The sequence below is a fragment of the Macrobrachium nipponense genome, chromosome 11, assembly GCF_015104395.2.
Source record: "Macrobrachium nipponense isolate FS-2020 chromosome 11, ASM1510439v2, whole genome shotgun sequence".
Taxonomy (NCBI): Eukaryota; Metazoa; Arthropoda; class Malacostraca; order Decapoda; family Palaemonidae; genus Macrobrachium; species Macrobrachium nipponense.
In genome coordinates this window covers 85,348,297-85,375,405 of record NC_061087.1, presented here as the reverse complement: position 1 = coordinate 85,375,405, position 27,109 = coordinate 85,348,297, and the positions used below count along the sequence as shown (strand labels likewise).

Genomic DNA, 27,109 nt, shown 5'->3' with positions numbered 1-27,109 from the left:
CCAGGTAGAAGAGAACCTTTCACCCTTCTCCAGTCTCCGGACAAACTATTGTTGGTTTGTTCAGGATCCTCGGACATCGAAGCACCAGCCAGGCTCCAAGTGCCAAACAGGCGAAAAGCGCTAGATGCAGACAGCTCGGACGAGCACATTTATTGTCCGAGGCGGACAAGGCGCGGGCCTCCAACTTGGCGCAAAACGCCAGATGCGGACAGACCGGACAGGCGAGGGTGTCCGATGTGGACATCGCCAGCCAGCCACGAAGCTCCAGCTAGGGGGGAGGTGCCAGCCGGGCGCCAGAAGCCAGGCTCCAGCCAGGCGCCAGAAGCGCCAGCCGGGCGCCAGGCACCATCCAGGCGTGAAGCGCCAGCCAGGCGCCAGGCTTCATCCAGAAGATCCATATCAAAGAACGCCCTGGCCCTCTTTGAGACAAGTGTGATCTCCAAGCACATGATAGTGCCTTGATGATTCCTTCAAACAGCTGAGAATTAAAGCGCATGAAGTGCGAGCTTTTGCGAATTCTTCTTCTTTCCATAAGAATATGTCAATAAAGGACATATTAGCTGTCACATACGGGAGATGCAACTCTGTGTTGACTTCCCATTACCCGAAGGATGTCAAGATAACCAATGAGAGATCCTTCTCTCTTGGTTTATACGTGTCTGCGGATACGTTGCTGGGATAGGGAGCTGATACTGATCCTTAACTAGTGAGTTAAATTTTATTTAACGTTAATTTTCGGGGTTGTTTGAAAGGAGTTTGGGGATAACTCTTTTCAATTTAAGTACTAACCCTCGTGTTAGGATCAGGTGATCGGGATCGGTGTTGTGCTTCTTAATTATGCCACTAGGCAAGGTGTGTTGTCATGTAAGTGGATAAGACCCCATTGACAAATGCCATCAGGCTCTGTTGAGTAAGTGGATAAGACCCCATCAACAGACCCACAAGAACTCTTAGCCAGAGGTCACATCCTCGCTGAGGTTCTTGAGGCGAAGCAGACTCCTAAGCAGTAGCTATGAAGTCTGCTGCCTAAACAGGTAGGAACCAAGGTTTTGTTCATGAAACTTACCTGTCAGATATATATATAGCTGTATTTTCCGAGTCCGACAGAATTTTAAAAACTTACGACACACGCAGTGGGAGTCAGGTGGTTAGTACCCATTCCTGCCGCTGGAGGTGGGCAGGTAATCAGGAACCATTCCCATTTATTTTCTATTCATAATTTTGTTCATGAAACTTACCTGTCAGATATATATATAGCTGTTTTTTCTGAAAGCCCGACAGAATTTCAAAAAACTTCCGACACACGCAGTGGTTGGCCAGGTGTTAAGTATACCCATTCCCCTTTTTGCCACTGGGAGGCGGGTATCAGAAAAAAACCATTCCCATTTTTCTATTCATAAATTTTTTTTCTGTCGCCTGGTGCTGGAAACACCTGTTTCTTCAGTTACCTCCGTCTTAGGATTTTGGAAACTTCATTGCCACTAAGTATCCTAATTGTCTTTTAATTTATTTACTTGGATTTGTGGCTAGGCATACGCTATCTTAAATTGATTTGAATTTGATTCATTTTTGCATAAGATATCTGAATCTAGTTAGGCTAGTTTCAGAGGGTGTTGTCTGCAAAGATAGGGTGTGGCTACCGAAAGCTTCGGTAGATCCGCACTTGGTATGCACGAGGGGTATGGGTCTTGCTTCTTTGTTGAGATTTGTCATGTAAGGAGTGTGAGACTTTGTCTAATTCCGTAAGGAAGACGTATGATTCGTATGTACGCAATTAATCAGTAAACATGTCTAATTTTGTACATGGAACTTACCCAGCAGATATATACTTAGCTATAGACTCCGTCGTCCCCGACAGAAATTCGAATTTCGCGGCACACGCTGCAGGTAGGTCAGGTGATCTACCGCCCCTGCCGCTGGGTGGCAGGAATAGGAACGATTACCGTTCTAGAACCAGATTTTCTCTGTCGCGGTAGTGTCAACATACGTTGTTGCTACCTCCTGACTTGATTTTCGTTTTTTCATCGCCATCGACCTTCTGGGCTGTCTTTTGCAGGGAAGTACTGGGTCTTTGGTTTGGCATACGCTTTTATTAATTTTTTAATGAATTTGGCTTCGAAATTTCGAAAAATATATTACGTGAAACTACCGAATTTTTCGGTAGACACTTATATTTTGCAATAAGGGAAATATTGATATTTTTTTTTCACTAATACGTGTATAAGTGTTAGAACTTGATGAAGGAAATATAAGATCTAACTTCCTACTTTAGGAAGTCAGAAAGCATATAACTAGAATACGCTTCCTTTAGAAGCTTAAGAGCTCTGTACTAACGAGCAGTTAGAGTATTGACAATTCTAGTAGTTGTTGCATCCTCATCACCTTCTTACTCCACAGAATCTACAAATTCATATGTGCAAATTTGAAGATAAATGGATGGAGCTCAAAAGGCGAGCTCTAAAAAGGTAAGAAGTGAATATAGTGGGTTCCCAGTGCAGTGGAGGGTGCGTCTGATCGGCTCCGTAGCGCTTCCAGGCCTAGACCTCTTCCAAACTCCCAGACCCAGTGGAGGAGGAAAGTCGACAGCCGCAGGAAGGTTAGGGAGAACCCCCACCGGTCAGGCGTCCCCTCGGCAGGTTCTGTAGAACGTCCCAGACTGCCAAGGATAGCCATTGATAAGGCATCCTTTAAAAAAGTGCGTCTCTTCATCTTACATCCGAAAAGACGAAGAATGTATGTTTGGAGCGATGATCTAGCGCGTTCTCTGAAAACTAAGAGAACACTGAGGCCAGCCGCTGCCAGGAAGCCGCGTTCCAGCAAGCTAGCGTGAGCTACGTTCCTATAGCCAGCAGCGAGGCGCGTTCCAGCTAACAGACTAGCGCGAGCCGCGTTCTAGAAAATTTTTCTTGGCGCAAGGCGCCTTCAAAGAGACGAAGCGCCAGCCTGGTGCAAATTGCGCCAGAAAAACAGACGGCTAGAGCAAGGAGCCTTACAGTAGAGTGGCAATCAGACGATCCTTCCATTGAACGTTTCCGGGCAAGAGGCTCTTTCTAAAAAGGGGTCTAGTAGGCGCTCGGAACTGTCAGGGCGCACGGGACCTTCCACGCAAGCGGAACGTTCCAGGAGCGAGTCTCCTTTCTAGCGTGCGGAACATTCCAGGCGCGCGGAACATTCCAGGCGCTAGGTGCAAGGATCCATGACCAGAATATCCTTTTCTCTATCTGCCTCGGCAGGGAAAGAAGGTAGTAGAGTATCTGCTGTGTGAGAATACGATACGGCAATCATAAGCACATACCGTAGTTACTTCTTTGCTGAGCAACTCAGTTACCAGTATCCTTCCAGGAATTTCCTAGGAAGGACTACGCTTAAAGGGATTGTTAAGACAACACCTACTTAGCTTCTAGATTTATCGAAGTCTTGTTTCGCATTATAAGACTTCCTGAAGTTCGATAATAATTTTATAAGATTCCCTTTGATTAAATGGAGTAGCTGGCAACTCTGGAAAGAGTAAGGCCAGTCGGCTAACGAGACTGCTATCGCTTAGACACCAACGCAGTATCATGTAGGTGTCGGTCATGAGTGGTCGGTAACATGTCTCTCCTCCTGCGGGATGGAATAAATAACCGTGTCTCTCCCCTACAATCGTGGTTTTAGCCTCTGATTGAGGGGATAGTTAAGCAAACATAAATAAAATATTGTCTGCCTTTTGCTAAGAAGCTTTCAATAAGAAAGATATTACAACCATTTCAATGCTGTTTACCGTAGGTAACATTTTTAAAAGATTCTAACGCAGCGGAACTCTATATTGTAATGCTCTCATGCTTACGAAAGCATGGCTTATTAGAGTACATGCTTAGTGAGAAGATGAATGTAGTAGAGAATTCACTTTAAGACTACGGTATGGTCAAGTCTTATGCACATACCGAGGTTAACTACAGAATTCCTAGTATCCTTACAAAGGTTTCCTAGATTAATGCTGTTTACCACAATGTGACAGTATTATAAAGGATTCTAATACGGCAGCGCGCGATATATATAATTCTCTCATCCTTTCGAGAAACGCACACAACCTTTTTAAATTCGGATATTGCTCAAGAGAAGTTGGCGAGTCGGATGGGAAACATTCTCTTAGTGGCAGAAGTTGTTTCCTGAATGGACTATACTACGTATATAAAAGTTTTTTTCTTTTTTCCCACTAAGAACGGAATTAACATGTGAAGGATGTCTGGGTACCATAAAGGCATAGATGTTATGGCACATAACCTAAAAAGAACTAGAAGGAAGCGCCAGCCTGGCGCAAATTGCGCCAGAAGCGCCTGCCGCGCCAGAAGCACCATCCAAGATATTTTCTCGTTTTAGCGAGTTATTAACCTAAGAGTCCCAGTAGCCTCTCGGACAGCAGGCTCGGTTAACGGCAAGATTCGTTCCTGATTTCGTTACCCATTTAATCGAAAAGGGGTCCGCTTACAAGGAATGATGAAATGATTTATTTTAATCACCTTAGGGCCAATTCCACGGAGCTCTCTCATATTGCAAAGAGCATCGGAAGAATCTCATTTTTTCGCCCCTGTTCGCGTTAACAAAAGAGAACCTATTTGGGAACAGACACGGAACGTAACGATCCTTAAGAGGTTCGATGCAAGATTTTGCATGTCCGTGAGAACCTTCTCGATCGAAGATAATAACTGTTAACGTATGTCTAACACTTATTGAAAAGAGTTGTGAGAACCTGCGGAAAGTCTTCTTCATAGATCTCTTTGTAAGGTAGAAGACGAACAGGCTTCCTTTAGACTACTGCTTTTTCCTCGAACCAAGAGAGGTAGCAATATAAGACATCTTTAAATTTAAAGAAGGGTAATAAACTTTAGCCTTTTTTTCCCTAGTTATAAATTCTTAACAGATATTAAGATAACTGGGCGTCAAAGGAAGAGAGGATTTGTAGTGCCTCATTTTGGCCTTAGAGAGGTTTGGGATTCCAACAGAAGTCACGTTCTTCTCAAGCCCCCCCAAAAATAGCAATTGGTTTTTTTTTTTTTGTGTTTTTTTTTTTTCGTAAGGGCTTTGTCCCAATAGTATCTGGATATTCTATCAGAATCTATTATAAATAGACCTATAAAACCTCTCCACTCTGAGTCTGTCCGCGTGCAGACTGACCAGAAGTGGACATGAATGAGAGGTTTTTTCAAGGTAAATGACAATAGTCATGGCTAAGACATAGAATTGCTGCAGATCGTGCTAGATGGAATGAGGAAACTGTCCTCTTCCGATACCTCTGTGAACCACATAGCGAGGTTTTTTCTTCACTTTCAGAGGGAAGAATCACCTATGTATATATCTGCTATCAAAGAACGCAGTAAAAGGCCATACTCTGTCTCTACAAAGGGAATTAGAGATAACAGAGGATTAAGATCTTCGGATCTTATACGATACCGCAATACGACAAGAGTAGGATATCATGTACTTCGAATGGGATTTTTTTTTTTTGGCCACAGATTCCGTGTTCCGACAAAATGGAACTGCTCCTCATCAAACTTCTTTGAGGAAGTTTATGAAGGAATTCTTTGTTTCTCTTAGCCCTAAACGACCAAGAAGACAAGTGAATTTTTTGTGCATTAGAATCTCGCATCAGATTCAATGGAGACTCGGCAATGGGTTCTTGCCAGCATAGTATGTCTGGCAAAAGAAATAAATCCCTCTATTCCTGACGCAAACGCTTTCAGATAGAAGTTTAGTTGCCCAGGCAGGGGGTACTTACATTTTCATCTACAGAAGAAGAGATGGTTTTAAAAGTTTGCCTACAGAGTCTTCGGGGTGCGATGAGGGCTCAAAATGCTTCCCTGAAGGTATTCAGAAGGATACAATAAGAGCTAGAAATCAGGGTTCCGCCCAATTTCAGCTCAGAGTCTCCTTCGACTTCCAGACTCCTTCCCTTCCTTCGGGCAAGGATAGGAAGATTCTGCAACGAGGAACCTCATCAACATGTAAGAAGAGATCTCGTTAGCAAAAGAAGTGTTCACGAAGGATCCTCCTCGGAGGAAGACTCTTCTCTCTCGTATTGTTAGATATCCTGTCGTCTACTGGGTGTAGCTGACTAAAATCACCTCCCCTTGCCAGGGGCCAAAAGCTCAAAGGGGAAGAATTTCTTCCACCCTTCTCCAGTCTCCTGATAAACTTGTGGTTGTTCAGGACTCTCGGACAATGTAGCGCCAGCCAATGCGCCAAATGCCAAATACAGGCGAAAAACGCCAGAGGCGGACAGTTCCAAGGAAACTCTGTCATGGTCGGATACTGAGAAGGAGCGGGCCTCCAAGCCTGGCGCAAATGCAAAGATGGCGAACAAATCGGACAGATATAAGAGTGGTCCGATGTGGACATTGCCAGACAGCCTAGAGACTCTTCCAAGCTCGAAGCTCCAGCAAGTGTGGAGGAGCCAAGCCAGGCGCAAGGGCCAGCAAGGCGCGAGGCAGCCAGGCGCGAGGCGCCGCCAGCGCGAGGCGCCAGCCAGGCTCTAGGCCAGCCAGGCTCTAGGAGCCAGCCAGGCTCTAGGAGCCAGCCAGGCTCTAGGAGCCAGCCAGGCTCTAGAAGCCAGCCAGGCTCTAGGAGCCATGCCAGGCTCAGGAGCCAGCCAGGCTCTAGGAGCCAGCCAGGCTCTAGGAGCCAGCCGGCTCTAGGAGCCAGCCAGGCTCTAGGAGCCAGCCAGGCTCTAGGAGCCAGCCAGGCTCTAGAAGCCAGCCAGGTGCCAGGCTCCTTCAAGGCTAGGCTCCAGTCAGGATTGAGGATCCATCCAAGACGCAAGGCTCCTTCCAGTTAAAGAGAAACCTAAAGCCTCCGTCATGTAAGAGGGCTAGTCCCCATTGATATGATACAGGTAAGGCTCTGCATGTAAGTGGGTCCCACAGCCCCATTGGCACGATCCGAGAAGGCTCTGTCGTGTAAGCGGGCTAGCCCCATTGACATGATCCAGAAGGGTTTGTCAGTCATAGGTCCCTACCTCGCTGAAACTCTTGAGGCATGCAGACTCATAGACAGTAATCATGAAGTCTTCTGCCAGGCTCCAGGTGCCTTCCAGGCGCAAGGCACCAGCCAGACGCAATGCTCCAGCCAGGCGCGAGGCGCTAGCCAGGAAGGAGGAGCCAATCAGGCACCAGCCAGGCGCGAGGCGCAAGGCGCCATCTAGGCGCGAGGCTCCAGCCAGGCTCTAGGCGCCATTCAGGCGCAAGGCTCCAGCCAGGTGCGAGGCGCTAGACAGGCTCTAGGCGCCTGCCAGGCACGAAGCGCTAGCCAGGCTCCAGGCTTCACCCAGAAGAGATCTATATCAAAGAACGCCCTGGCCTTCTTTGAGACATTGTGATCTCCTAAGCACTTGATAAGTGCATTGATGATTCCTTCAAACAGCTGAGAATTAAAAGTGCATGAAGTGCGAGCTTTTCCGAATTCTTGTTCTTTCCCTAACAATATGTCATAAGGACATATTAGCTGTCACATACGGGAGATGCAACTCTGTGTTGACTTCCCATTATCCGAAGGATGTCAAGATAACCTTCGAGGGATCCTTCTCTCTTGGTTGATACGTGTCTGCGGATACATTGCTGGGATAGGGAGCAGATACTGATTCCTTAACTAGTGAGTTAAATTTTCTTTATTTTTTTTTTTAACGTCGTGTTTTTTCTTTGGGTTGTTTGAAAGGAGTTTGTAGATAACTCTTTTCAACTTAAGCACTAACCCTCGTGTTGTTTTTTTTTTTTAGGATCAGGTGATCGGGATCGGTGTTGTGCTCCTTAATTATGCCACTAGGCATAGGCATATTGTCATGTAAGAGGCTCTGTCGAGTAAATGGATAAGACCCCATTGACAGACCCACAAGAAACTCTTAGCCATAGGTCACATCCTCGCTGAGGCTCTTGAGGCGAAGCAGATTCCTAGGCATTAGCCATGGAGTCTTCCGCCTGATCAAGTAGGAACCAAGGTTTTATTTATTTATTACCTACAACGTATGTTGTTTACCTGTCTATTCAGTAAATAGTTGTCTCTTTCCCACCACCAAGGGTGTCAATCAGCTAAGTATATATCTGCTGGGTAAGTTCCATGTACAAAAATGATATTGTTAAGATACAATAAAGTTTTGTACATACTTACCTGGCAGATATACGATTGATGGCCCCACCCAACCTCCCCTCAGGAGACAGGTGGAAGAGAAAATCTGGTTCTAGAACGGTAATCGTTCCTATTCCCTGCCACCCAGCGGCATGGCGGTAGATCACCTGACCTACTGCAGCGTGTGCCGCGAAATTCGAATTTCTTGTCGGGACGACGGAGTCTATAGCTAAGTATATATCTGCCAGGTAAGTATGTACAAAACTTTATTGTATCTTAACAATATCATTTCCGTAAGGAAGACGTATGATTCGTATGTACGCAATTAATCAGTAAACAAAAGTCAGGGTAGTGAACCTGCTAACCTTCCTGTAGACTTTATTTTGCCTAACCATGTAGTATGGCCTACGGGTTATGAATATGTCTGCAAGAGGTGATCGCTCTCCTTCATTGTTGTGAAGAGTGCTACTTCTGTTATTGTTACTCCTAACCCTGTAATGTTGCCTTCCGGCTCTAAAACAGTGTCTGTAGAGGTTATTGCCCTTTCTCTAATACTCTTTCGATTCGTAACTTAGAACGAAAGTGCTTGCTTTAGAGAGCAATAGTGAAGTGGGCTAAGTGCATGACAGTGCCCCTTGTGTAGTGGAGGGTGCGTCAGATCGGCCTTATTTCGCCTCTAGGCCGGGACCTCTGCTTGACTCCTAGGACCCGGGGAGAGAGCATGTCGAAAGCCGAAGGAGGGTTACGAGGAACCCCCACCGATCTGGCGTGCCTTTAGCGGTTTCTGATGAAAATCCCCAGACTGCCAAAGTGCGTGCACGTGCACGAATCCTGAAGGATTGCTTCTCGTCCTCCGAAGCGTCCTCCCCGCGCAGGGGTTGGAGCTTTCGGAAGGACTCGCGCCCTCTAAATAAAAGCTTTATAGAAGAGGGCGCTTCATGTCCTCTCTCTCTCGTTATGCGTTTCAGTGAGAAGTAAGAAGGCGAACGTCGCCTGATCACGTGTACGTCTTTCCACCGAGAAATATGAAAAAGAAGTCTTAGTAGCAGGACGCTTTTGAGAGCGGACGTCCGAGCTTTGTTACTGTGAGAATAAGAAGGCGTTCCCTTGCCCCTCGTATTCTCACACGATTAACCCTTCTCCTGAGACTGCTTCGTGCAGTCGGATTTCTCTCCGAGATGTATCTCGCTCTTCCCTGAAGGCAGTTTCTCTCGCTTGTTTTGACGCTCGGCTTGGACGGGACGCTCGGATGGACGCCAGGCGCGCGCAGGTGCACGCCAGGCGCGCGCGGGTGCACGCCAAGCGCGCACCAGTGGACGCCGAGCGCGCGCCAGTGGATACCGAGCGTGCGCGCCAGTGGACGCCGAGCACACGCCAGGTGTGTCGCCTGGCTGAACGTTTCTGTTGAACTCTTCAAGCTCTTGTTTACGATTTGGGCCTCAAGAATTTTTACCTCTACCTTCGGTGATACCTTATACCTCACATGCAAAGAATGTGAAGTAAGCAGTGCTTCGGAGGAAGCTTAAAGTGAACAGACAACTTGGTCCTTGAAACCCAGCAAGTCCTCGGGTTTCGTGAATTCAAGAGGTCTCTGTCAATATTATATTGCTTTTCGCAAAGGTGGATGGAGTTAAGGAAAGCTCAAGGGAAGATCTCGTTTGCTCTACGCAGTCAAGACTTTGCGATAAGGCAGTTACGGGTTATGTAAAAGCTCGACGTCCTGCACGTCAGGACTCTCGGCAACGTTCAGTAGGATTCTTGCAAAGGCACTCCTAAAAAGGACGCTCTTCAGGAAAGCGCAAGACAGGACTTCCTTTGCCATACTGCCAATAAATTTTAAGCTGCAGCAGGCATTAGTTGTGATACGGGAGAGGAAGCTGGTTGGAGAGTTTCTTCCTCTTCCCAGGATAATTTTGCAAGCTTTTTAGCCCATCTGAAAGGGTTTTTCAGATGATAGATTTTGTTAGTTTCTAGTCGGGACTACGCTGCCGAATTGAACATCGTCGTTCTACCTGCCGTAAGCCCAGTCTCTTAACAGGATTCTTGCCCCTTCCTCGTTTGAGACGGGAATCGAAAAAATAAAATGCTCGACTTCCTGGATTACGTTTTGTCAATTCAGTGACTTTCCCCCATTGACAATATACTATCGTTTGTCAAGTAAGTGGGTATCCCCTCATTGACAAAATATCTCTTTGTCCCGTAAATGGGTTAGTTCTCATTGACAAACATCTCATTAACTTCATATTGCGTAAGCGGATAAGCTCTTATTGACAAGATTCGGAAGAGCTCTCATTCGTCATTCGCAGACTCGTACAAGAAATAGACTTGTAGACTACGTCAATGAACGCTTATGTCCAATAACATAAGAAGCTTGAGCTGTCTGCTTCGATTCTCTAAGTTTTGTTCATGAAACTTGCCTGTCAGAATATGTATGTAGCTATTTCCGAATTCAGCTATATATGTCTGCCAGGTAAGTATGAACAAACTTTATTGTAATATAATTTCATATTTTGCCTTGCGTTATTTTACTAGTGGTTGGTTCAAGTCATATACGCTTGCTGTAGTTACCTCTTCGGATGGCAACCGAGAGGTCTATTGTCTATTATTTTAAGGACATTTAATCGTTGTATGGTAGTGTTATGACGACACAAACGCATCTATATATTTAGCGTTTTCTGTTTTGCTTAAATATACCAGCTTGAGAGTCTTTCTGCTCAAAAATAACGGACCTATTTCTTCGTAGAATAGGGTAGCTTGCAACCCAAGGCATAAAGTTAAGAGACGACGATCGTAAGCTGCTGCTGTCCTCCAGTCCAACCGAGCCAGTACCAGCTCGTGCGCTGTCATGCGCGGTAGGTTACGTCTCTCTTGCCTGCGGGATTGACTGACTAACCTTATCTCTGTGCTGGCGGTTACGTCTCTCCTGCGGGATTGACTGACTAACTGTATCTCTTTCCTACAATCACGGACTTTAGCCTAAGATTGAGGGGATTTCTTACATGAATGAATAAACATTGCATTCGTTTTGCCTTACTATGTTCAACAGAGATATCTCTTACTCCTTTCGGTGCTCGTTAACGCACGGTGTAGGACTACGAGTCTACTGCAACATTGCACTATTATATGCTCTCCTGCTTAGGTAAAGCGCAGCCTTATTAGGGAAGTAAACATACTGTGTGAGGGAATGGATGAGCTTGCTGGGGACCATTTCCTTCCTAAAGAAATTTGTTTCCCTGAATAGACTGCAATTCAGACCTCTACATGTTTTTCCTACCGGGAAACTGAAATTTTATTCGAGATCTAGGAATGATTCTGAACATCTCTCAGTGCATCAAGTATCACCTGAGGTGATAGAAAGAAGGTGCCGGACATCTGGAGAGTGTTTCAGATGTCCTGGATCATAATCTGAAAGAAGTGGAAGCAATTCGGTCGTCCTTCAAGTCCTCGAAACGAGTTTTTGGAACCAGTGGTCCATATCAACTCTGATCTTCCACAGCTCTCTCATATCTTAGGAAGTATCTTCTCTCGGTCCCTGTTCGGGTTTACGAGAAAGAGCCTATTATAACAAGAGACGTAGAATGTAACTATCCTCTAGAGGTTCGTTACAGGATTGCAAAAGTCCGTACGAATCGTCTCGATCGACGGCAGCAACTACTGACTTCCGAGTGGAATCTTTCTTTAGAAGTATGTTGAGAGTTGTGGAGACTTTAGGGACGTCCTTTCATTCATCTCTATGCTATGTTGAGGACGAAGAGGCTTCTTCTTCTCTGCTCCCTTATTCTCGATCCGGGAGCGGTACCATTAAACGCCATCCTATGATATTGAACGGGGATGGATGTTTAGTCTCTTTTCCCCTTTTTCAAACGCTTAGGAAATGTTATAAGATGATTTATGATGTCACAGGAAGCGACAATGATGCTGATCGCCCCATGTTGGCCTTCAAGATCCTAGATTCACAGAGGTCATGTCCTTCCTAGTTCACTTTCCAAGGACCTTTTCCGAGAGAGTCGGTCTACTCTATCACGAAAGGTACCTATAACCTCTCCGCTCTGAGTCTGACCACGTTCAGACTATCGAGATGTTGACAGCATAAGATTACCGTCTTCCCTTTCCGTTTGAGGAATGGGATAAGCTGGCAGTCACAACTATTAAAGAATACGCAAATATGTTGTTGTTGGCCTTTGGGCTCAGAGATTTGCTTCTGTCAAACAACAAAGCCCTTCACGATCTTTGAGTTCTGTGGAATCTCGAAACTCGCTCACCATCTACTTTTTGTCTCACCTGTTTTCTCTGAGTCAGACACTCGTGCGAGATCAGGCGACTGTTACGGACTCTTAGATATCTCAGAGACAATGTTACAGTGTCGGAATATCCTGAAAGGATCGACACAATGTTACGGCCTCTGAGGGAGGTCCGCTTCAGGTTCGATATGAATTAATAATAAAAAAAAATATATCAACACAAACAGTTGAAACTGGGGATATGAATATAGAAAGAAACACGAACACAACAAAGGTTTATTTACAAGCTTACTAACAAAGGTAAATGCAGAATGGTATCTCCTATTTACATAAACCAATAGAATCTTACACTGCATGAACTGGGGGAAACAGTGAGGTAATAAGAATACTTGCTAAACAGTTTGGCACTTAGAAGAGGTGGCTTCATAAATGTAGATCGGCAATTGCGGACACCCTCTTGGCTTCGTATTGCAGAAACTAATCTTCTTGTAAGGCAGGAATTCCTCAACACCTGTAACAGGACCTTTTCTTCTCTGAAGTCTGCTCGACGTCGAGATAACACGGTAGACCACACCTGAAGACGACTAGACCAATAGCCAACCAACTCTCGAACAACTCTTCTTTTGATTGATACTTCGTCGTTTCCTTTTTCTCGTATCTCACGAAGATCTCTGCTGCTGCTGATCTCTCACTGATAATCTGATCTGTGGCTCTCTGTGACTAACTGGTGATCACTTTTATGATCTCTCTCTTCTACGATCACTGCTCTCCAAAGTTCGTTCGTCGTATTTATACGGCACTCTGGGGGCGGAGCCTACGGCGAACGTCACCGACTCCAGGGATTTCTAGAACTTCTTAGATGAATCTAGAGGAGGTATTGCATCAGAAATCGCGGCGTTTCTCACGTAACGACGAGATCCACAACACTCCTGCCGATTCTGGAACAACCACGAACATAGGCGCCTCCAACAGTGGCGCGAAAACCTCCTTGCTGCCGAACTTCTCGAAGATGCGTTCTCCTTTCCTTTATCTTTCTTTGCTATGAAGCAATTACCATCACAGCAACATATAGTAGCCCTGAGTTTCTTGTTGACGAAGTCGGTTGCGTTTATACACCCCCGATGATCGTTTTACATGAGACCAGGTTGGACTGTCAGGCATTCGTCCTTCGGGACTGAATCGCCTTTTTGCTCCTCGCTCCTTTCTCCTGGCACCAGAAGCTCAAGTCAGGAGTTGCTCAGGAGTTGATTCGCTAACGACGTTGATACACCCCCCAAGGTTTGCTTAGCTTGAATCGCCCAGGCAGTCCAGACACTCATCCTTCAGCGAAGAATAGTGCCTTATGGTCTTCAGGGTACAGCCTTGCTGTCCTTGATTCGTCTGACTGGTCAACTGGTCGGTCACCTGACTTTAGTACAGACGGACTGACTGTGCATGTCCAGATCGAAGCTTTCTATATGGAACTTAAGACGTAGTCTGAAGTTCTTGATGTCAAAGCATTTCGAACCTCTCCTTTTGGTTAACTTATTGCACGTGACCAGAAAGGCCTATTTTTTAACCACTCTAGATACGACAAAGAGGGTAAGTGAGGTTTTAAGCCATCGTCAGAAGTTTTGGCTTTAGGGAACACAATGCGGTGTGTTCGCTAAACCTTCCATTGTGGCCTAAGAATGGAAACCCGTCTAGGTCTTGGGCCATGAGCTTGGAATCAAGGGATGGCAAAAGTTATTGGGCAAGAGCCAGAGATAGTCCTGTGCCCTGTCGGGTCTCTCAAGTTTTATCTACATAAAACTAAAGATAGTCGAAGTCCTTCGGACAATCTGCAGTGTTCCGAAAAAGACCAGACTTGCCCATATCAAAGAACACCCTGGCTTTAGTGTTAAGGAGTTCTTTCAAAAGGCTCCTTCATTGTGTTTGCACAAAGATTTGAAATCTTTTGATCTGAATGCTCACGAGGTGAGGGCGCGGCCTCGGAAGCATTTCAACAGAGCATGGCACTCAGTAACATAGTGAGTACCACGTTTTGTAAGCGAAAGCAACTCTGTGTTTGCTTACACCTTTCCTGCGGGATGTGAAGACGGCATATGAGATCTGCTGCTCGCTAGGGCCATACGTGTCTGCAGACACAATCTTGGGGGCAAGAAGTACCACTCATCCTATCCTGCAGAAAATGGTTAGGAAGAGCTCTTAATTTAGTTGTTGAGTCGCCGACAACGGCGACTTCTTAACTCTTAAGCCTTAGTTAACACACCTTAACTTTGGCAAGGTTGGTCAGGTGGTGGTATATATATTTATATATATATTTATTTTACTTCTTAGCCCTCATGGTATGGTCAATATGGTCTAGTCACGTCGTGGTCTCGCCCCTGTTGACAGATCATCTGGAGTGCACCAGCTATATAGGTCTCTACCTCGCTGGCAACTCTAGTAGCACAAGCAGACTTACGTGGCAGTAACCACGAAACCAGCTATGCTAACAGGTGGAACCAAGATGTAAATCATCTGCATGCATTTGTTTCCCAAAATCCTTCTATTCTGTCCCTTCCCACCTCCAATGGTGGGATTCAGCTATATATATCTGACAGGTAAGTTTCATGAAACAAAAATGATATATTGTTATGATACAATAAAGTTTGTTCATACTTACCTGGCAGATATATATAATCAAGTACCCACCCACCTCCCCTCGGGGGACAGTGGCAATAAAATTATGAATAGAAAATGGGAATGGTTCCTGATACCCGCCTCCCAGCGGCGGAAGGGTGGGTACTAACCACTGGCCGACCACTGCATGTGCCGGAAGTTTTTGAAATTCTGTCGGACTTCAGAAAATACAGCTACGTATAATATATATCTGCAAGGTAAGTATGAACAAACTTTATTGTATCATAACAATATCATTTTTCTGTCGCCGGTGTTGTAAACATCTGTTTGCAGCACCTCTGTCTAGATTTTGGAAACTTATTGGCTACTTGAGTATCCCTTTTGTTTTTTTTTTGGTTATCTGACTTGGATCGGTGGCTAGGCACATGTTAATAGTGGATTGAATTGATTTTGGTATAGATTTTTCTTTGGATAAGATGTCGGGTCTAGTTCAGCTAGCGCTAGATTTTGCTCTAAGTCTGACTGTAGAGGTAGGCTACTGAAAGCTTCAGTAGACCCACATACTGTATGTAAAGGTTGCAGGGAGCATGAATGTGCGTTTGAAAGCCGCTGTAAGGAGTGTGAAAGCTTAACAGATTCTGAGTGGAAGGCGTATGAAACCTATCTTAAGAAACTTGAACGGGATAGGTTAAGGAGGTCTTCCTCTAGGAGTGTTTCAGGTAGGCAAGATAATGATTCTCCTGTTAACCCTCCTTCTGTAGTTAATGCTCCTAACCCTGTAGTGTTGCCTTCGGGCCCTGAAGCAGTGTCTGTAGAAGGTAATACTTTATCTTTGATTCTAGAGTCGATTCGTAACTTGGAATCGAAAGTGATGGCTCTTGAGAGCAAAAGTGCTTGACTCCCAGGTTACGGGGAGAGAGCATGTCGAAAGCCGAAGGAGGGTTACGAGGAACCCCCACCGATCTGGCGTGCCTTCGGCAGCTTCTGATGAAACTACCCAGACTGCCAAGGAGCGTGCGCGTGCACGTCTCCTCAAGGAGTGCTTTTCGTCTTCGGAGGCTTCCTCCCCACGTAAGGGGTGGAGCTCTCATGCTGCATCACGTCCGCTGAAAGGGACGGTTTGTGTTTGGGACGCTTCACGTCCAAGTTGTTCTCCGGAACTTTGCTCTTCACCTGATAGTGCGTCCGCTGCTTTTCCGCCGCAGAAGAAGCGTAAGGATTCTTCGGACGTGGAGTCGCTAGAAGGTGACTCGTTCGAGCGCCGCAGTCGCGCTAGAGTGCGTGAAGTGGCGGTTCCTGGGAGTAGGAAGGAGTCAGGCCGTCCCCCCATCGCCACTCTTCCTGCTCACAGGATCAGCCCCTCCCCAGAAAAGGAGGCTTCACCTACCAGGAAGATTCTTCAATCGCTGCAGCAGCAACTTCAGGATGTGATTGCTTCTAGAGAGAGACTTCCGCGTCGCCGTAGGAAGGATGACAGTCTTCCTGTGAAGAAGTCGAGACGTTCTCCCTCTCCTTCTCCTCTCTCATCTCTCTCTCCGTTTGAGTCTCCCTTTAGAGTTCGTTCTGCTCCTCAGCGGCTCTCTAGAGGAGGTGAGAAATTCGTTTCTCACTCTCGGGAAGCGGTATTACCCGCTCTTGTGAAACCTGATGTTCGGAAGCGCGCTTCAGTGGACGCCGAGCGCGCTTCAGTGCAAGTCAAGTGCGCTTCAGTGGACGCTGAGCGAGCTTCATTGCAAGTCAAGCGCGCGTCAGTGGACGCTCAGCGCGCGCCAGTGGACGCCAGGCGTGCACTAGTGGATGTCGAGCGCGCTCCAGTCGGCGCCAGACGTGCGGCATCAGACGTCAAGCGCGCACCTGCGGACGCCAGTTCCACACCACCGCAAGCTCAGGTGGAAGCGGGAACTCTACCTGTTCGCAGCGCTTTCTTTATTGAGAATTCTTCAGCACAAGATGTTCTTTCTTCTACTGCACACCGTTCTGCTCGAGGTTCTTCTGTACTTCCTCAACTTCTCCAGTTTCTGAAGAGGAAGTTAGTGACGCTTTCGTCGAAGTGGACGAGGAGGAGCAGTTGGCTCCCGTCTAGACTGACTACAAGGTTTTGACTCGTCTTCTCCAATCAGAGTTTGGAGACACCTTTCAGCCTGAAGCTCCTCGCACTCCTCCCTCTCAATTTTCTTCATCCAAAGCATCTAAGGTCTTGGGCTTTGTGAAAGTGAAGAAGTCGCTTTCCACTAAGCAAGCCTTTCGTAAAGTCCACGATTGGATGGAGAGGAGGAAAGCTTCAGGCAAGACTTCTTTCGCTCTGCCGCCTTCAAGACTCTGCGGGAAAGCAGCGGGTATGTGGTACGAGACGGGAGAAAACGTCGGAGTTAAACTTCCAGCCTCGGCTTAGGGTGATTTTGGGAGCATTGTGGATGCCTCCAGAAGGGCCCTTCTGTCATCATCGAAAGTCTCTTGGACTCATAGCGAGTTAGATTTTCATCTTAAAGCCCTCTTCAGGACTCTAGAGGTCTTTAATTTTCTCGACTGGTGCCTAGGAGTTTTGGATGCCAGGTCCAGGAGTTCTGATTCCATTAGTCTGGGGGAGCTGTCCAGTGTATTATCTTGCATGGACAAGGCCGTCAGGGATGGTTCTGAGGAGTTGACTGCTCATTTCAGCACGGGACTTCTTAAGAAAAGAGCACTCTTCTGTAACTTTACAGCTAAATCCGTCTCTCCAGCGCAAAAGGCGGATTTGCTCTTCGCTCCGTTTTCAGACCATCTCTTCCCCCAGTCTATGGTAAAGGACATAGCCGCGAGTCTGCAAGAGAAAGCAACCCAAGACCTTCTGGCTCACACATCGAGGAGACCAGCAAGTACATCGTCTTCTGGGGTCTCTTCTGCCAAGAAATCGAAGCTCTTTCGATCTGGATCTTCCTCGAAGCCAGCCCCTCAAGGAAGAGGCACTTCCAGAGGCAAAACCCCCGCTCCTTCAATGAGTATCTAAAGCGGTTAGACATTCATTGAAAGAGACTGAAAAATGGATGTCTATGAAAAGAGACTTAGGGAAGGCTCTTTTTGCTTACCCTCCCTCTAAGTTGCTTCGTAAGAGGTATAGGTTTTATGTAACTGGGGAAGCTCCTTCTCTGGGAGTTTCTGCCTCCTCCCAGGGAGACTTCTCCAGTTTAATCGACTCCTCTAGAAGATCTGCTTTCGCCGCAGCGAAAGTTTTCTTTACAGCGCCTGAGTTGGACCACGTTGTAAAGAATCAATTTAAACTTTTGGAAGTCTTTAGCTTCCTTGATTGGACTATTGGCGCTTTAGCGGCCAAGATCGAAGATTGTCCTTCTCTTTCTCAGGAGTTAGCGGAGGATTGGATTGGTGTTCTGTCCTGTGCGGACAAATCCATTAGGGATGGATGTGATGAGTTAGCTTCGCTCATCGCCTTTGGTACCCTTAAGAAAAGGCAACTTTGGTGCTCCTTTTTGCTTCTAAAAGGGTTACTTCCCAACAGAAGTCTGCTCTCTTGTTTGCTCCTTTTGTGAAAGATAACCTCTTTCCAGACGATGTAGTGTTGTCAATTTCGTCTGCGCTAGATAAGAAATCTACTTCGGATTTACTGGCACAGTCTACTAAGAGACCTAAAGCTCCTGTGGAGACTGTTCCTTCGGTTTCTCCTCTGGCCCAAGTGCCTTTTCGAGGGAGAAAACCCAAGCGCTTCTTTCGGCCGAAGTCGAATTTGCGACCTCAGTCTAAGGCCTCGGCCAAGGTTAACAAACCTTCCAAATGAAAGCTCGGTTCTTCATGCACCAGTGGGAGCCAGGCTGGCTATGTTTTTGGGAGGAATGGGAAAACAGAGGAGCAGAAGCCTGGGTAGTGCAAGTACTCAAGTTCGGCTATCGTATTCCTCTCGTTTCACCTCCCTCGCTCTCACCTGTGCCAATTCCATTCCAGGCATACTCTCCGGGCTCAGACAAATTTCTGGCGCTAGCCGCAGAAGTGGAAGCGCTTGTTCTCAAAGAAGCGATAGAACAGATAGAAGGGGATTTTCCTCCAGGCTTTTACAATCGCCTTTTTGTAGTTCCCAAGTCATCAGGGGGCTGGAGGCCGGTTTTGGATGTGAGCGCCCTGAACTTGCATGTCCAGAAAACAAAATTTCATATGGAGACCACTCGGTCGGTTCTGGAGTCCATCAGACAGGGGGATTGGATGGTCTCTCTGGACATGCAAGACGCTTATTTTCACATTCCGATACATCGCGAATCTCGGAAGTACCTGAGGTTCATGTTCGAAGGCAAGGTGTTTCAGTTTCGGGCGCTTTGCTTCGGACTAGCGACCGCTCCTCAAGTTTTCACCAGGGTTCTATCCCCGATAGGAAGCTGGCTGCACATATTAGGAGTAAGAATCTCCCTCTATCTGGACGATTGGCTTCTCCGGTCGGAATCAGAGAGTCGGTGCATGAAGGACCTTGGAACAACTCTGGATCTTGCCAGAAAGTTAGGAATTCTGGTCAACAAACAGAAGTCCCAGTTGGTTCCATCTCAGAGCATCCTTTATTTGGGGATGATTCTGAATGCTCAAGTTTTTCGGGCTTTTCTGTCCCCGAAGAGGGTTCAAGGCTGTCTGGAGACAGTTCAGGAGTTCTTGAACAAAAAGGTAAGTTCTGCCAATCAGTGGATGAGGCTCCTGGGCAAATTGACGTCAGTGGAGAAATTTGTGACGTTGGGAAGACTGCACATGAGACCTCTGCAGTTTTTCCTGAGAGCCTCTTGGTGCAGGAAGACACAACCAGACTCGATTACCTTCCTGTCACAGATCAAATAAAAGAGGACCTAAGGTGGTGGCTCTCTCGAGCAAGGTTGGAAGAAGGGTTAGATTTACGACCCATCCTCCCGAACCTACAGTTCTTTTCCGACGCATCGGACACAGGTTGGGGAGCCCTACTGGGAAATCAACGGACTTCAGGAGCTTGGTCGGAGAAGGAGAAGAAGTTCCACATAAATGTAAAGGAACTGTTAGCAATTTTCTTGGGGCTCAGACGAATTTGTTCGGAGTTTAGTAGAAGGTCGAGAAGTGGCAGTGCATTCCGACAACTCCACGGCTCTCTCGTACGTGCGGAAACAGGGGGGGACTCAGTCTTTCTCTCTGTACGAAGTAGCCAAGGATCTCCTCCTGTGGTCAAACGAAGCGAAGGTTCAGCTAGTCCCGAGATTTGTTCCGGGAAAGATGAACGTTCTGGCGGACGAGTTAAGTCGTCAACAGCAAGTGTTACCTCTGGAGTGGACTTTGGACAACAAGATTTATCAGAAAACTTTGGAGGCCTTTGGGGACGACCGTCAAATAAGGACCATGTTCGCGGACATCAAAGGAACAAAACCGTCCTCTTCCTCTCTTTTGTTCTCCAGTCCCAGATCCTCTAGCTTGGTCGGTGGACGCAATGCTGTTGGATTGGTCGGGTCTGGAAGCTTATGCATTCCCTCCGTTCGGTCTAATAAGAGAGGTGCTGAACAAGTTCATGTCGCACAGCAATGTAACACTAACGTTAATCGCTCCCTTTTGGCCCAGGAAAGAGTGGTTCCCGGACCTTCTCCAGTTGTTAGTAGACTTCCCCAGACTTCTTCCTCCAGAGAAGTGGCTTCTCAAACAACCGCACTTCAAGAGGTTCCACAAAACTTGTCCGCTCTAGCTCTGACAGGGTTCAGACTGTCCGGAATCTTGTCAGAGCGAAAGGATTTTCAAGAAAGAGCTGCAGAAGCTATCGCTCGTTGTAGGAGAGAGTCTTCTAACAAACTCTATCAAGGGAAGTGGAGAATCTTCAGAGAGTGGTGTAGAAGTGCTAAAGTCTCTACTTCTGCGACCTCTTTAACAGAAATAGCAGATTTTCTTCTATTTCTTAGGAACTCTAAGAAACTGGCTCCTTCGACGATCAGAGGATATAGAGCCATGCTCTCTTCGGTTTTTCGACATCGAGGTTTGGATATTTCCTCCAATTCAGATCTGTCGGACCTCATTAGGTCTTTCGAAACCACTAAGCTCCCGCAAGATACAGTGACTTGGAACTTAGATGTGGTGCTTAAGTCCTCATGGGGCCACCGTTTGAGCCTTTGAAGTCGGCTTCACTCAGGAACTTGACTAAGAAGGCACTTTTTTTCTTATTGCACTAGCTTCTGCTAAAGCGTGTCACGCGAATTGCACGCTATAGACAAAAGAGTCTGTTTCTCTCAAGGCAATGCTGTATTTTCGGTATCTTTGACCTTTCTAGCCAAAAATGAGAATCCTTCTAATCCTTGACCGAGGAGTTTTGTGGTAAGGAACTTATCTGATTTGGTTGGACATGAGGAGGAAGAAAAGCTCTTATGTCCAGTCAGGGCTATTAAGCAGTATCTGTTTGCCACTAAGGGTATTAGAGGACAATCTTCTAAGCTCTGGACCTCGGTTCAAAATCCCTCTCGTCCTCTTTCTAAGAATGCTATATCGTTCTTTATTAGAGAGCTTATCAGGGAAGCTCACTCGCAGTCCGAGAACGACCAATCTTTGTTCCGTTCTGAGAGTTAAAGCTCACGCAGGTTAGAGCAGTGGCAACTTCTTTAGCATTCAGAAAGAATTTATCTTTAGCTTCGATTCTTCAGAGCACGTTCTGGAGATCGAATTCGGTTTTTGCGAGTCATTATCTCAAAGAGATAGAAACGGTTTTCGAGAATTGTAAAACGTTAGGTCCGGTGGCGGTTTCTGGCATGGTGTTGGGAGAAACGGCACAGGGGTCGTCACCTCTATGCTAACTTTTCACCTTGAATAGGTTGTCGAGTTCAAGGGAAGCTGGGGGTACTGAGTACCTGAGATACTCACCAGTCTGTTAGGTCAGATTTTACAATGGTTGGGTTATATATGTTTTTAAATCTGGTGTTGGGGTGACAAATGTTTTGCATGATTGAATTCTGGTCTTAGCCAGGGCAAGGGCAAATCTTTGTTGTTACTATCCTCCGTCAGTCAGCCTTGACTCGCTTGAACTACGGAAGGATTCCACTCCTGTAGAGGCTAACTTTGGTCAAATTCCAATTCCTCTACAATAGTAAGAAGAGCACCGACCAGAGGCAGTAACAGTCTGCTGTAGCTCTCTTACAAGGTAAGGTACAACAGACACCTTGAGTGTTTACTGGTATTGCAATAAATGTAACCATTTAAAAATACTAGTGGTCCACTGAATCCCACCTTCCCATAAATGTGTAATCAGCTCTATAATTGTTCGGTAAGACACTACAATAAAAATGAAATTTTCATTATTAAATGAAGTTTTATTGTATACTTACTGAACAATTATGATTATACCCACCCTCCTCCCTTAGGTGGACGGACGGGCAGAAAGAATTGGATTCACCTGGGCAGTTGTACCTGGTTCTCCCGCGAGTGGAGGGAGATGACGTCATCACCACCAGTGTTGGCGACGCCGACGCGCTAAATTTGAATTTAGTATCCTGCCGCTCGTGGAAATCACGGCTCTATAATTGTTCGGTAAGTATACAATAAAACTTCATTTTAATAATGAAAATTTCATTTTTTCCTTATTCACCAAATTGTACAGATTTACAGGATATGTTAAAGGTAGGGTGAGGTGGTTAACTGTTGGGTTAAGTGTATTCTAACCTAACCACTCTGTAATCTGGCAAAATCCCTGCAGGTCCCAATGATGCTAGGTTAGTGATGGTTGACCTATATTTTACTATTTACCCTAATCTCATGAGGAAAATTTAAATTTGAAACCTCTTTCTCTCTCACAGTAAGCACCCTTAAGCTGTGACCATGGAAGGGCCAAGTGGGGGAGGTAGTGGCAACAGAGGAGACGATGGAGTTTGGCAGGGTAGGAAGTATGATGCGACACACCAGATAAAGCAGTTTCTCGGAGTGCCAACTGAAGATGACGAGAAACCAATTGTTGAATGTAGCGTACGATCTCCCCCACAAAATATTCCACAACGCAGACAGATACAGGTATTTATCACATAGTTTCAGAGTCTGTTTCTTCACGTAGGAAATATTACTAGAGTTAGGAATTCAGTACAGTTACCTATCCATTAACACGAGAATTACGTTCCGGGAGAACTCGCGTTAATTAATAACGTGTCATTTAAACATATTTTTCCCATATGAAATAATAGTAACAAGGGGGTTTACGTTCCTGGACTTGGGGAACTCTGTACTTTTTTGCTAAGTACAACCGAATTGGATAACAGCAACATCTGTTTGCTTGTATTTCAACCATCATACGATAGTAAACAATTACCATAGTTATGTTATAAATGACGTTATGTAGAATAGGAATGATGTATTTTTATGTAATAACTTTATTTGCTATAGATCAAAGATCAGCAAGGAAATATGCTGTTGAATTGAAACCAAGTTGTAGCTGAAGCTGAGAAAACTGTTTAGCTACTAATAACTGTTATTGTGCATTGGGAACAAGGATAAATCTCTAGTAAAGTTATGCCATCAAACAACTGCAGTTAAAATCGAGAAAAAATAATTTTAATAAAAATCGAGAGAAAATCATTTTAAACAAAACTATGGGCTTGAAACAACACATTTTACTGTTGTTTTCACGCAAATAAAAGATAAATAAATAACATAAAGCTTGTATTACGTTGAAATCAAGTGAAAATAGCAATGGAATCAGGTCTTTATTTTTTATGCAATAAACATGCTCCCAATGCAATCTGTTGACAAAAAAAAAATTTAGTTCACAACTAGACTTATTCAAGCCATATTTTGACTTAAAAATTCATTGTATAACAAAAAATTGCCTTTTCTCATATAAGTAAAGAATCTAGATATTTGTTTATGCTAACTAGAAGCAAGAAAATTCCCACAGAACTGAGTTAAATACGGCAAAATAAACTCGTATTCGCCGTCAGCTGATTTCCAAACCAAAACATTGACAGCTATGTTATTATTTTATATCACAATAATATGAAATACACACAATATTATCGGATACATTGAAGTAGTAATGTATAACTTGTTCCTACACGTTATACAAACCATCGGTCCTTTACATAAGGAATTACTTTCAGCGCATCTGGAACTTGATTGTAAGATTCTAATAACAAGGTAGTTAGGCAGTAACTGCTAGTCCAATAGTCAGGAATCCCGCCCAACTGGACGTAAACATTCCACTTTGCTTTTGGCTGATGTTGTGTGTGGACATTCTCTCTGCCCACCTCTGTTTTGAGATCTTTCTGTGTTATTTCTTTTGCCTTGTATATTTGTTTTTATGTGTTAGTATTATTTTTTATCATGCAAACCCACAAATCTGATAAGCCCTCTCGCCCCCATCTACGCGGCGACTGTGTCCTGGAGTAGGGGGCAAGAAATTTGGAGCTTTTTGCTCAAGTGTTGATGTGGACTCTCATGCCCTTTGCGCTAAGTGCCGAGGCCGTGAGTGTGATAAAGTAAATACATGTGACCCTTGTATCTCTTGGTTGGTAGAGCAGTGGGAGAGATACAAGGGAAGGAAGAGAAGCTGTGTAAGTCTTCCAAGGCGTCGTCGGAGGGATGTTCGCCCCCTTTGACTCCCTTGGTGACCAGTACGTAATTTTCTTTCCTTCATCCATGTAAGCTTCCCCGTCTCTCTCTTACCCTTTGGGGGACATTTCTCCTTCCGCTTCTTTCAATGTGTCGAGTGTAGAGGATAGGGAGAGACATGCCGACCTGGAGTTCTACTTGGGAACTGCTGTTCTAGAGAGAGAGGCTTCAGCCTTTCAGACCCACTGGTTTTGCTATGACACACCCCTGGCTCCTCCCCCAGACAGCCGTAAGCGAGCACAAACCACGCCCATCGGGTTGGAGCAACCAGAAACATGCGAGTTGACAGGAACCAAACCGCCATATTTGAAGTTGACAGGACACAGGCAACACCTGTTACACCTCACCATTACTACAACCCTCCCCTAATTATTGTTACAACGGACAACGACTTAATCAACCAATTAAAATGTCCAAAAAAGTCGTAGTATCAGAAGATGTGTATAATCTTAGCGAAACTAGTGATGATGACAATATTCCACCGACACAACCGAAAAAGAAGAGATGTCCCAAAACGGAAGAAACCAGCCAGGAACCTTCCAATAGTGAAATTCGTCAATTGTTATTATTACAGAATCAAACATTATTGAAACTAGTGGAGAAAGTGTAAGGTTTAATATTCTGTTTTTATATAAAAACGTCTTGAATAGCAGCGGAAATAGACTGATGACGTCACAAGCATGGCAGTAAAAGGTAAACAATGAGCCGGAACGGACCGTGCGGTAGTTATAATCGTAAAAGTTGAGAATAGATAAATTTCGAGACCGAAGTACATTATCATATAATCCTAAACTATGTGTAAAGTGAGCCTAAACATTATAAGGACTAGATACTTATATGCCAAAGGTAATTAGTAATGTTGTAAGGTGAGGTGTTAACTAGTTTTGCCTTATGTTCCAAAGAGCCGAGTAGCCTAAGTAGCCTAACTTTTTCTAACTTTGAATTTAACATACTACGTCAATCTAGGCTACCTATTAGCTGCTCCCTTCCGCCTATCCCACCGAGATCCTATCGTCGACATTTAACTGGAGGTTCCTGTCAAAGGCGGTATAATTGCGCCCTACCTCAGCTAAGGGTAGAAATTTATATCCACAACGTTTCCTTTCGATATAATGGTTTACCCCTTACCATGAGGAACTGCGTCTTAAGAATTTCTGACAGATCGGCTATATAAATAATATAAGATGATTACTGTAGAGGCTATATAAATTTAAGTATGGGATATTAGTGAGAGGATGCCGATTGACCTGAATTAACTGATGAAGGCCATTTGAGCCTAGAACCCGATTGCCTGGCTTCAGCCTTCTAGGTCTGCTGCTGTCCAACCTGATTCGTAAATTCATGAGCCATATTATAGACATCAGTTAAACTTTTATCAAATTTGAGTGTAGGTTTTCACTCCTATTGCAGAAGTGGTTCGACTGCAAAAAGGAATGACAATACTCCTCCTCCTAAGCGCCCTCGCCGTAAAGTAAATTTACCTGAGGGTGCAAATGAAGAATTATTTACAACTTATAAAGAAGATAGTAGTGACTATGAAGAATTTAACCCGCTTACCTTTAACAAACCTATTCCTACTTATATATCTAACAATTTTAATGCTGTGGCCTCCATTCATAGAGATGGGAAAATACAATTAAATGACTCCTTAATTGCATTAACATTAAGTGAAGGAAACAAGAACTCTCATGATCAATTCTTTGTTTGTAATCATAATAAAGAACTTGCAGACCTTTTCAAATTGATAAATTTGCCAAAGTTGAACTTTTGGCCAAGTGGCAGGTTGTTTAATGAAGATTTCAAGAAGAAATTTCACTTTGATATTGAAAACATTAAAATGGCTATATCTTCTTTTCAAGGGCATGCAGCTCTGGCGCAATTAGCTTACCCCTCTAAGATTAACGATATTGATTTCATTAACCTAAAGTGATAATTGGGCCTTTCCGTAAAGGAAACATTGATCTGATTAAAAGTTTAATCCGCTCATTCAGAAGTAGATCTTTACCCAGGAACCTCAATTTAGATACCAGAAATGCTATTATTAAAGCTAAAACTAATGATATATGGGTCTTATCAGATGATCAAAGGAAAGCTATTGCTTCGTGCTTTCGAGGCGGTCCCCTTCATAGAGGAGGGGACATTATCTCTAGAGGTGGAAGGTTCAACTTTGGCAAGCATCAGGGCTACCCCAGAGGGAAATTTAACTTTTACAGAGGATTCAGGGGAAGCTTTGGGTTCAGGAATAGGTTCAATCCCTACAGGCGAGGTATCAAGAGAGGTGGCCGAAGAGGGGGAAGGAGTACAGGGGGACAGACAGCAATTAATTCAGACGTCAAAGATAAGAAACAAAACTAATTATGTTTTAATTCTTAATACCATCGAGCCCTGCTCGGACCAAGAGGAAAATAACCTGGAACTACACAGTAAAGATAAAAATTTGGCAAATGTACCCACTAACAATTCAATGATATTGGAAGAGTTAATTTGTTCATGAGACTTACTTGGCAGATATATATATAGCTGTATTCTCCGAAGTCCGACAGAATTTCAAAACTCGCGGCACACGCAGTGGGCGGCCAGGTGGTAGTACCCATTCCCGCCGCTGGGAGGCGGAT

The 27,109-nt window shown here is 45.0% G+C and overlaps 1 protein-coding gene across 4 annotated transcripts in view; it reads left to right on the top strand.

Moving 5' to 3' along the window:
- LOC135206812 (terminal uridylyltransferase 7-like) overlaps window positions 1–27,109 on the top strand; it is a 294,251-nt gene that overhangs the window by 49,208 nt on the left and 217,934 nt on the right. For all 4 annotated transcript variants that reach the window (XM_064238310.1, XM_064238303.1, XM_064238320.1 and 1 more), the window contains exon 2: window positions 22,694–22,904. In XM_064238310.1, the coding sequence (XP_064094380.1) occupies window positions 22,716–22,904 (189 nt within the window). In that variant the 5' untranslated portion in view covers window positions 22,694–22,715. The remainder of the gene's footprint in view (window positions 1–22,693; window positions 22,905–27,109) is intronic.